The 11679-nt window shown below is 40.7% G+C and overlaps 1 protein-coding gene across 1 annotated transcript; it reads left to right on the top strand.

Moving 5' to 3' along the window:
- Nucleotides 1–1832: 1832 nt before the first annotated feature.
- Nucleotides 1833–9745, top strand: LOC132838246 (nuclear receptor subfamily 4 group A member 1-like). Its single transcript, XM_060858488.1, has 7 exons — nt 1833–1978; nt 4866–5692; nt 5904–6033; nt 6488–6642; nt 6752–6954; nt 7054–7232; nt 9047–9745. The coding sequence occupies exons 2-7, from the start codon at nt 4874–4876 to the stop codon at nt 9304–9306; spliced, it is 1746 nt and encodes a 581-aa protein (XP_060714471.1). The 5' UTR covers nt 1833–1978; nt 4866–4873; the 3' UTR covers nt 9307–9745.
- The last annotated feature ends 1934 nt before the right edge of the window (nt 9746–11679 follow it).

Raw genomic sequence — 11679 nt, 5'->3', positions numbered from 1 at the left:
TGAGTGCAGAGATGTACAGTTGTCTATTGAGTGTGTGCTTGGTGATGGCTGACGTTCTTCTCCAGAACACACCTGAGCAGTCGGAGGTTCAGTGAAGGCCGTAAACGTGGAAGCTTGACAGAATTGGGATTTGAACTCATAACCTTCTGATCGGAATCTCAAAGTCGTAACCACTAGTGATGGCCGGTTCGTGAACGCATCGTTCTTTTGAACCGGTTCCTTTTAGTGAACTGGATGAACCAGTTCACCAAATCGGACTGATTCGTTCTAAACAGTTCGCGTCTTGAGTCAGCGCTGATCCACAAGTTACTAAAGTTACTCACTTTCGGTCATGCCTGACAGCCTCTAAATAAACTAATATCCCAGAGTATATGTAACTCCTGTACACTAAACTGAGACATGTTGTGCTGAGAGAACTGTGAGCTCGAGCTGTTGATACTGCACATGCGTGAATCACTGAACTGATAAAGCGAATCATCAGTACACTGAACTGAGAACTGTTTCTTTCGGACGCGTCTGACATACTGAGAACCGATGAGCTGTTGATACTGCGCATGCGTGAACCTTCAGAGCAAATGATACATATTGGGATATGGACAGTAACTAGTCATAGGCTATTAAACATTTTTATAAAAAAACAAATTATACAACTGTTCACTCAATATGTGTCAGTTAACTTTACTATTGACTGTTGTGCAGTTAGTCTGTATTTTTATATGCCGCTTTTTGTAAGTTGATGATTAGTTTATTAACTTTATATCTTTAAGACACGTAAAACACCCACGTTTGCACATCAATGCCTGTACTGGGTGTTTTAGTTGCAAAACTAATGTAAGTAATGTAAATGTAAGAAACGTATTCAACTAAAGTTGTGATTACAAAGAACTTTTCAAATGTGTTAAATTGATTGTATTAATATCTGCCGGCAGCGGCGGGTTGAAGGAATTCGCGTCATTACGTCATTGTGTATGACGTCGTTACGTCAGGACGTAAAAGAACTGGTGAACTGGATTTTTGAACTGGTTCATTAAAACGAACTGTCCGAAAGAATCGGTTCGCGGAAAAGAACCGAACTTCCCATCACTAGTAACCACAGCGTCTTTGGGTCTCCACCAGACAACACTGAAGCAACACAAACACTTCAGTTCATCAATAAACTCACAATAAAAGACAAAAGTCTAAAAAATAATTTAAATATTTCTAAAGTGTAAGCTATAAAAATATTACTGAAAGATGTATTAATAGTTATTATTATTATATTATATTATATATTATATTATATTATATTATATTATATTATATTATATTATATTATATTATATTATATTATATTATATATTATATATTATATTATATTATATTATATTATAACACCGAATCGAATGTAACGCTTGAACTTGTTTATAAATGTAAAACATTATATACTTTCTATAGGAAGGCAGATGAACACGCAGTAAACGGTGCTGCTGTAAATATAAATGTAAATCATGGATGTAATTAAAACGTCCAAACCCACTGTTTCCCGTCTTTGCGTGATGACGTCACTCCGCTTTTGTTGTTTTTATAGTCAAAGAACAGCAGCGGCTCGTGCGTCTATTTTTAGCGCGAGCGCGCGCGGTTCCGCACTCTGTATTGCGTCAATGGAATCCCGGTAGCGCGTGTGCGTCAAAGGGCGCGTGGGCACACGTACGGCGCCACGCACCGGATTGGCTCTTGATCCGGAAACCCCGCCGAGATTACAGTCCTTATATGGCAATGCCACGCCTCCGGGGCGACGTCACGGTAAAATATATCGGTCAGGTGTGGTGTAGAAGTGCAGAGTGTCTGGAGATGTAAGCGGACCTGTAGCGCTCACTACTCTACACTACTCTCACTACTCTCACTACTCTCTCACTACTCTCTCACTACTCTCACTGCGCTTCTGTGTGGAATTAAACTCGCTCAATTATACACAGACCGCACGGATACTGTTCTAAAGGTAGGAGTTTATTAATGACTTATTATTAATGACTTATTATTAATGACACTGACAGGGTTAGTGTCTGTGACAATGTTAGTGTCTGTGACTGTTTCTGTCTGTGACAGTGTTAGTGTCTGTGACAGGGTTAGTGTCTGTGACAGGGTTAGTGTGTGTCACAGTGTTAGTGTCTGTGACAGTGTTAGTGTCTGTGACAGTGTTAGTGTCTGTGACAATGTTAGTGTCTGTGACAGTGTTAGTGTGTCAGTGTTAGTGTGTCAGTGTTAGTGTGTCAGTGTTAGTGTGTCAGTGTTAGTTTGTCAGTGTTAGTGTGTCAGTGTTAGTGTGTGTCAGTGTTAGTGTCTGTGACAGTGTTAGTGTGTCAGTGTTAGTGTGTGTCAGTGTTAGTGTCTGTGACAGTGTTAGTGTGTCAGTGTTAGTGTCTGTGACAGTGTTAGTGTCTGTGACAGTGTTAGTGTCTGTGACAGTGTTAGTGTCTGTGACAGTGTTACTGTCTGTGACAGTGTTAGTGTGTCAGTGTTAGTGTGTGTCAGTGTTAGTGTCTGTGACAGTGTTACTGTCTGTGACAGTGTTAGTGTGTCAGTGTTAGTGTCTGTGACAGTGTTAGTGTGTCAGTGTTAGTGTGTGTCAGTGTTAGTGTCTGTGACAGTGTTACTGTCTGTGACAGTGTTAATGTGTGTCAGTGTTAGTGTCTGTGACAGTGTTAGTGTCTGTGACAATGTTAGTGTCTGTGACAGTGTTACTGTCTGTGACAATGTTAGTGTCTGTGACAGTGTTAGTGTCTGTGACAGTGTTACTGTCTGTGACAATGTTAGTGTCTGTGACAGTGTTACTGTCTGTGACAGTGTTAGTGTCTGTGAAAATGTTACTGTCTGTGACAGTGTCAGTGTGTCAGTGTTAGTGTGTGTCAGTGTTAGTGTCTGTGACAATGTTAGTGTCTGTGACAGTGTTACTGTCTGTGACAGTGTTAGTGTGTCAGTGTTAGTGTGTGTCAGTGTTACTGTCTGTGACAGTGTTAGTGTGTGTCAGTGTTACTGTCTGTGACAGTGTCAGTGTGTCAGTGTTAGTGTGTGTCAGTGTTGCCAATATACACCACATAAAAATATGCAAACAAACAAACAAATAAATAATTAAAGCAAGAATTCAAAAAGAAAGTTCTTTAACCTCTTTGTGAATGAGTTCCTCCCTGGATTCTTTATATGAAGGATATTTTATATACAGTATACAGTAGTGTGTAGTATAGAGTCAGATATACAGAGATGATATAGGAAAAATAAAGTGTAGTCTAGAGTATATAGAAAAATAAAGTGTAGTAAGTAAACGCTACAGAGAAAAATAAGGCGGTTTGGTCACAAGTCCATGATCTATGAAAGAAAAAGTGCTTCTGTTGGTAAAAACAATAAATCTAAAATTGATATTTACTTTTTATTTTATATTCATATAAAACACTTTGAACTGCAGACTATATATGAGACAAGCTAGATATAAATATAAACCACACTTTTATTCTCTAGCATTATTATTATTATTATAGAAATAAGCAGTTTCTAGCAGTTATTAAACTATTAACTAATATGAATGTATGTGTTAGATAAGCAAACGTATATCAAACAAGCTGATATAAAATCCAGCTGGAATGAACACCATAACTCATGTGATTCATTTCGTAGCCTCTCAGATTCACCCCCATGAGATTTACTAGGATGATCAATGACCCTAAAGATGGCAGCACTGGGGTATTGCATGGCTTTGTGACCCTGCTCTTGTGCACATTTTATGATGTGTTTAAGTATCAGACAAGGCATGTGTTCCATATGAGTTCATAGCCACGAGATGCGACTGTCTCCTTAGAGGTCAGGAAGCTCGCAGAGTTTCGGAGGTCAAGGACGTCTACACTGGTGGCCTAAAATAGCGAACAGATTAAAGAAGATTAAAGAACCTCGATTTTAAGTAGATATTACTTAGATAATCTGTAACTTGGAAGATTCTTGTGATACCCCACAGGTGCCAAGTCATACAAATAAATGTGTGAAACATTTGCATTGCATTGAAAACCTTTGAATTTAAAGTTTCTAAAAATTCAATATTTTACAGCAAGGAAGAAAAAATGAATCCACAAGCAGTTAGTTTATAATGTTTTAACAATACTAAGTAGGAAAATGAACTGTGATACATTTCTTTGCAATATGTTGTTACATTAGATACAGTATAAATAAATACAAGTACTACAACTGGTGTTCATTTATATTCATGTGTCAATATAAAAATCATCTACGTTGTTTATTTTTAGCTCTACATGTGGTAGTGATTTTATACCGTTATTAGATTATAACGCTGTAAAATTTGTTGCATCAAGGTCTTGGAGAATGCTTTCATTCTGCTTGATGCTTAAATACAGCTAGAATAAAAATAAAGCTCTTTAGTCTAGTACTCATTTCTAAAACGTAAAACATCCCAGTGGACGTTTACCCGAGCTCGAGCAGCCTGCATTGGCCTTCACACCTTCTCCGTGTTGACTTGCATGCTGTCTTTATCTGAAACCCAATTCTAACATACTCCCAAATGTCGCGATTCGTACATGACCTGTAGAGTGTGCATTAACAGCTCGGTAATGAAGCTTCTTTCAGCAAGAAGATCGTTTACGCAGAACCCGGCCTCTCTGAAGTACCTCTGAAGTTTAGGTTCGGCTACAGCGGTAGCTCGGGAGTCAGGGATTTGGGATCTCTGCCACTTAGAGGTGCTAAGATACCTTTGAAGTGACTCTGGCATATGAGTTATGGTCTCGTGCACCTGTGAAATGGAGACGTGCTAGCAGATAGTGTAAGCAAATGTTTGCATAGGTTTATTATTACAACAGTCAACCCTAACGATCTTTCTCTATTTGCAGCAGTAGCGATGCCTTGTGTCGAGACCCAGTATGGAAGCCTGCCTTATGAAAGCAACTACTTCAGCCCTGATTTTCTAAACTCAGGTCTCTCCAACAAGCAGTGTATGGATCTCAGCATACAGAGGGAGCAGCTTTCTCCTCCATCACTGCCCAGCATCAACACTCTAGTGAGTCACCCTGGTGAGATCGACACCTTCTCTTGCCAGTTCACCGCATCAGTCTCGCCTGTCATGAACACGCCTAGTGACACATTGGTTGAAGGTTCAAGCCCACATGGTGTTCAGTCTCCTTTCAAGCTGGACGAAATCCAGGTCTACGGCTGCTACCCGGGAACCTTTGCCTTCAGTTGTCTGGATGAAAGCTTGTCCTCATGTGGATCTGATTATTATGGAAGCCCGCCTTCTGCAACTTCCTCACCTTCCACCCCAGGTTTCCAAAACCATCCTGGTTCAACCTGGGAAAGTGCCTTCAGTCCATTTTCTTCCATTTCCTGGCCATCAGAGGTCACAGCTCTACACCAGCAGCCTTCCTTCTTCACAATTAGCTCTCCAGTTGAGCAGCAGTCCCCAATCCGGGATCTCCAACTGCAGCTCGGAGACGAGGATGCTTTTGGTCAACTTCACCAACCATCTCCATTACATTTCCCATCCATGGAGCTTGAGCACGGATGTATGGACAATCAAGTACTAAAGGTCGAAAGGGTCGAGGCTCATCCTTCCACAAAACCACGAAGTCCCAATGAAGGACATTGTGCAGTATGTGGGGACAATGCTTCCTGTCAGCACTATGGGGTTCGCACCTGTGAAGGGTGCAAAGGGTTCTTCAAGGTGAGTTGGTCCCTGAATTGTCAAGCTACTATTCTAACCAAACCGTTAGTTGTGGATGACTCTAACGAGTGAATAGTGAACCCAATTGAACGCAAGGTTCACAAGAATTATAAATTATCTGAAAAACTGATTTCTTGGTTTTATTATTTTTTTGTAAGATTTATCTGCTGCTAATATGTACCTTTTTGTTTCCTTGTGTTTTCTCTTATAGCGCACTGTTCAGAAGAATGCAAAATATGTCTGCCTTGCTAATAAGGACTGTCCCGTCGACAAGCGACGTAGGAACCGATGTCAGTTTTGCCGATTTCAGAAATGTCTTGCAGTAGGAATGGTCAAAGAAGGTAAATATGGATTAAACATGCCAGATGATTAGATGAAGGATTAGATGAACCTTTTAGAAAATAATCCAACCTGAACCCCTTTAGAAAGTTAGAAAAAAAAAACATTCCATCCCTAACAGCCAGGAGAAACCATGTCTGTTCTATGCAGAACCCAAAAGATAAGGTCGAGTTTGAAATAGAGCCTGTTTAGAAAGCAAGATCCAACCATAGGGTACATTCTAAGATAAAATGTCTATGTGGCACCTTAAAGAGTTCTTGCTTTTGTCTATTTTCTTGCCTAAACTTTTCTTTGCAATGTCCATTAAGAGAGCACTTATAGAGTCTCTGAAGAACCCGGGAGAGAAGTTCTGCTTTAGAATCGAGCTTGTTTGGAAAGCTAGAACCAAACATAATGTACACTGTGGTACCATAACCATCTTAAAATTCTGATCTTCTGTCTTGTCCGTGTTGTTAGTGGTGAGAACAGACAGTCTGAAAGGTCGAAGAGGACGTCTTCCATCAAAGCCCAAGAACCTTCCGGACCACGTGACTCCTGTGAATATCACCGCTTCACTTGTAAAAGCTCACATCGATTCCAACCCTGCTGTGGCAAAACTGGATTACTCTAGGGTAAGGAAATGGAATATCTTGTTCTCCAAGAACATGAGAAACTCCTACAGACTCCAAAGCAACGATTCCCCTTTTAGTTCACTCACATATTATTCTTTTCAATATTTAGTACCAGGAAGATGTGAAGAACCTGTCTGAAAAGGTGAACGCCAGTGACATCAAGCAGTTTTATGATCTCCTCACCGAGACCATGGAGGTTATTCAGAAATGGGCTGAGGCTATTCCTGGGTTCTGCACTTTCTGTCATGAAGACAAGGAGCTTCTGCTGGAGGCTGCGTTTGTTGAGCTTTTCATACTGAGATTAGCATACAGGTAAGGATCTCCACAAGGGTTCTCTGAAGAGTTTTTTTTAATCTTTTGAACAGAGATCTGGACTGAACATGACCTTTTCCTCTCGTTGTGTTATTTCAGATCAAATCCAGAGGAACATAAACTGATATTCTGTAACGGTGTGGTGCTGCACCGCTCACAGTGTGTACGAGGGTTTGGAGACTGGATTGATTCAATCATGGACTTCTCCCAGAGTCTCCATCGCTTGAGCTTGGACATAACATCGTTCTCTTGCTTAGCAGCACTCGTCATCATCACAGGTGAGAAAAATATTATTAAACAATAAACACAAAGCTCTTTGGTTAAATACGTTGTTCAAATTTCACTCTTACATGCGTTCCTCATGAGTTCCTTTGATAGTCAGTTCCTTGCTTTTTAAGATTTCTTTACTATAGGGCATGGGTCACTAACAGGTGGACCGCGGTCCGGGTCCGGACTCAGAAGCTGTCCAATACGGACCCGGACCTACGGCCAAAACAAAAGGATATGATTTAAAACTTGACGGGGCGCTTCCATTTTAACCGGTGCAGCTTTTGCAATATTTACGGTAGTGGTAGTGGAAACGCACAGACCAATTGCATGCGAGTTAAGCCATCCCACGTGATACCACTCAGCCAATCAAGTCTGTTTATTCCTGAAGTAAACACTGCGACTCAACAGCGCAAGACAGGTGAGAGAGAATTAGAGTAAAGTTACACGAGAGAAAGATAGCGATACATGTAGAAAACAAAGGGAGAGAAACAGACAAGCGAGACGGAGAAAGGGAGAGAAACAGACGAGTGGGATGGAGAAAGGGAGAATAAAGAACAAATGGCGCTCTCCAAAAAAAGAAATGTGGACCGCGAAAATAGAGCATTTAATCCAGAATGGACAGACTGATTTCTGTTCACACTTCACACTAAACCAGTGTGTCTCATATGTACAGAAACTGTGGCACTTATTAAAAGTGACAATGTGAAACACCATCATGAGACAAAACAAAGGTTTTGAACAAACATATCCACTCAGATCTGAAGACAGCGTCCCTGAGACAGCTTTCCCAGGTCTGAGGGAAGTAGCCCTATACATCCTGACCATGTTTGGCTCTACATACAACTGCGGGGCAGCTTTCTCTACAATGAACATAATCCAAACTAAATATAGTTCCAGGTTCACTAATGAGCACCTCCACATGTGTATGAGAGCGGCCCTGACTCCAAGCCCAGGTTTAACTCTAACCCAAGCCAAGCTAGAGCACAGTTCTCTCACTGAGGTATAAAAGAGAAAGTTAAGCACTTTATTTAAACACAAAATATTCACATTTTATTTATTTTCTATTATTTTGAAATGTAGCCCTACTTTTATTTATTTAATGAGAGAACGTTATATGTATCTACAATCATACATATGTTCAGTTCTATGTTACGTGACAATAAATATTTAGTTTTTGAATGTATTTGATTTGACAGTCAGGTATTGATTGCTTGCAGATGTTGATACAACTACTAGGCTACATAAATATATATCACACTAACTAGTGAGACATTATGATCTTCCGGACCTTTGCTTCAAGAAATTTTCTCTTACTGGACCTCTTTAAATTTTAGTTGAATACCTCTGCTATAGCGGAACCCTTAAGCTCTAAGAAGTGTTCAGTTTGCTCATCAGTGGAACAGATACAAGTTCTGTTCTGTCCAGCACCCAGGAAAGAGGATTTATATTATACCAAGTTAGAACCCCTTTAGAAAACTAAATCCAACCACAATACAAAAAACAGATTATCTATCTGGCACCTCAAAGGGTTCTCAGCATTGGTCATTGAGAATGCCTTATAGGTTCTAAGCAGAACCCAGATTAAAGGGTTAGAAGGCAAGAACACAAATAGAGTATACTGTTAAAACCAGATCCATCTTGCACTCTGAAGTGTTCTTTAGAATCCTGTAGAGAACCCAGACATGGGGTTTAGACTGTTCTAGGCAGAATCTGTTTAAGCTCGAATTATTAAAAAGTACTTGGGTTTTTTAACCATAAATCTTTATTCAGTTTCAGTCTGTGATGAACATGTTCTAACACTTCACTCTCATGTTCTCTTCAGATCGTCATGGTCTAAAGGAACCCAAACGCGTGGAAGAACTTCAAAACCGCTTGATCTCCTGCCTGAGAATCCACATGACCAGCAGCAGCTCAGACCAGAGCAGATCTCAGCCATGTCTGTCTAGGCTGCTGAGCAAACTTCCAGAGCTGAGGACTTTGTGCACACAGGGTCTGCAGCGGATCTTCTACCTGAAGCTGGAGGACCTGGTTCCTCCTCCACCAATAGTTGAGAAAATCTTCATGGACACACTTCCATTCTGAGCGTTGAATGAAACACTTGTGGGACAAAACCGAGACAGAAATCCAGACTATTTCTGTAAGAGAAGGTTTTCCAGTGAACTCAGACAGACTGATGCTATTCTGACTAAAGAGACCTTTCTAACAGAGTTCAACTGAGAACTACAAGGAAAACACAGTGTTCCTTACATCATGTAGCAGATATTTTTTTATGTTGGAAAATATTAGAGGGCATTTTCTATACTTTAATCTGTGTGTGTGTGTGTGTGTGTGTGTGTGGTTATGACATTATTGCTATGCAAATATCTTTATATTCAGTGATGGACTTGATGTAGATTTTAGCATCAGCAGGATTTTATACAAAACTTCTTTGTCAACATGTGATGTTGATTTTATATTCATTATTATATCTTTTTTCCCCAGAAAGCAAAAAATTAAAAGTATTTTTCCAGTCAAAATTTGAGACGACGTTCAGTGTAATGCATTATTGTTTCCATGGTAACAGCTTATTCATAGAGGCGTGTACAGCAGACGCTCCAGTGATAAAGTTCAAACAGATAAAAAAGTGAATTCTTTAAATGTTCTTAACATTTGCTGTGGTGTGTGAGGAAGTAAACACTTAGGGATGTGCTGTTATAGAGACCTCGTTGTTGTACCAATAACTCCGCTTCATCAGTGATTAGTTTACTGTGACATCATCACACCGTGTTTCATTCCTTACTTATACAACACAATTCAGACGGAGCATTAATCAGTCCCTCAAGGAATCAGCGATTTTTGTGATCGTAGGAATAAACGAGCAAATTCTGCGACCTTCGGAGGATTCGGAGGAATTCGGAATTCCTGTAGATTCGGATCAAGATACATCGTGTGACAACACAACACTAAGCTCTCGCAGAGTCATTACAGATGTGCCTTCACTTGTAGAAATTAGGTAAATGACTTCACATAGTAACAAGCAACAAACAACACCACAATTTACATCGCATATTTAGAAAAAATCCTTAAAATCAAACGTCTTGCCTGCAACAATCACAAACAGCTCCTGAAGGAACTGAGTAGCAAATTCAGTGAAGGATGTCGACCGTCACATAATCCACCTCAGGGCTTAAATGTAATAAATGTCTAATAGACATTTGCCTACTAAATGTCTCCTATTTTGGTCAGAGCCTCGACTCAAACAACTTCTGCTTCTTTGCTTTTTCTCCGTAGGTAACTGACCGGTTTTGTTAAATCGAGTGTTGAGTCACTTACATCCACTGGCAAAAGGAGGCACTGGAAAAGCCCCCAGCATGTTCTAACTAAAATATATCAGATGTGTGTTTGGATCACGTCATCTCCAACCTTAACTGGCATTACCACAAAATATAAATTAACATTAACATGGAATTTTCCCGTGTGTGGTGAAGGTTTAGCCACATGGCATGATTTTCACTTATTTCAATTTGGTAGACTCATGAATTCTCCCCGGGGGACACGGTGGCTTAGTGGTTAGCACGTTCGCCTCACACCTCCAGCTTTGGGGGTTCGATTCCTGCCTCCGCCTTGTGTGTGTGGAGTTTGCATGTTCTCCCCGTGCCTCGGGGGTTTCCTCCAGGTACTCTGGTTTCCTCCCCCGGTCCAAAGACATGCATGATAGGTTGGTTGGCATCTCTGGAAAATTGTCCGTAGTGTGTGAGTGAATGAGAGTGTGTGTGTGTGTGTGTGTGTGCCCTGTGATGGGTTGGCACTCCATCCAGGGTGTATCCTGCCTTGATGCCCTATGACGCCTGAGATAGGCACAGGCTCCCCGTGACCCGAGGTAGTTCGGATAAGCGGTAGAAAATGAATGAATGAATGAATGAATGAATTCTCCCCTTTGTTTTGCAGTTTCCCTGGCAACAAGATCCATATGATTTCGTTACCTGTTTGTGTGTACCTGCTTCTTGTCAGTTCTTCACTAGTTTTTGAGTGACTACCCTGTTGTGTTCTGACCCATTGTTATTTGTCTGTTTGTCATTTAATGGTTTATTTGTCTCAGGTTTTTACCCAAATAAAGCTTCTGACCAAATATTCTGCCACTTCCGCATGCTCCAGGTAAGATCCTAAACACCTTTCGAACAGGTTTCAGTGCTGATTGTGGAGCAGACAGGAAACCTGACCAAAACTGCACTGCCAGTCAAAAGATGTTGAAGACATCAACATTTCTTTTTTGATCTTTGGCAGGCACAATGGAAAAAAAACACAAGAGCAGGGGTCCCGGGTGCCGGAGCAGCGAGACGGAGTTATCCGAGCATGTGTGAGCTCTGCGGTAAACGATCCTCATGTTCATGTGCACCACTTAAGCTGTAAACTTGGAAGAACACTCTGAGATAAAATTTAATATCAGCTTCTGAATAGCTGAAGCAGCTCTGGCAG

This window comes from Tachysurus vachellii, chromosome 22 (genome assembly GCF_030014155.1).
Source record: "Tachysurus vachellii isolate PV-2020 chromosome 22, HZAU_Pvac_v1, whole genome shotgun sequence".
NCBI classification, from domain to species: domain Eukaryota; kingdom Metazoa; phylum Chordata; class Actinopteri; order Siluriformes; family Bagridae; genus Tachysurus; species Tachysurus vachellii.
Note: the sequence above shows the minus strand (reverse complement) of the source record. Positions and strands in the feature narration are given on the sequence as shown.

Coding starts and splice junctions, on each gene's coding strand:
- LOC132838246 (XM_060858488.1), top strand. CDS start 4,874: ATGCCTTGTGTCGAGACCCAGTATGGAAGCCTGCCTTATGAAAGCAAC. Junction 6,034..6,487: donor AGTAGGAATGGTCAAAGAAG/GTAAATATGGAT, acceptor CCGTGTTGTTAG/TGGTGAGAACAGACAGTCTG. Junction 6,643..6,751: donor CAAAACTGGATTACTCTAGG/GTAAGGAAATGG, acceptor TTCAATATTTAG/TACCAGGAAGATGTGAAGAA.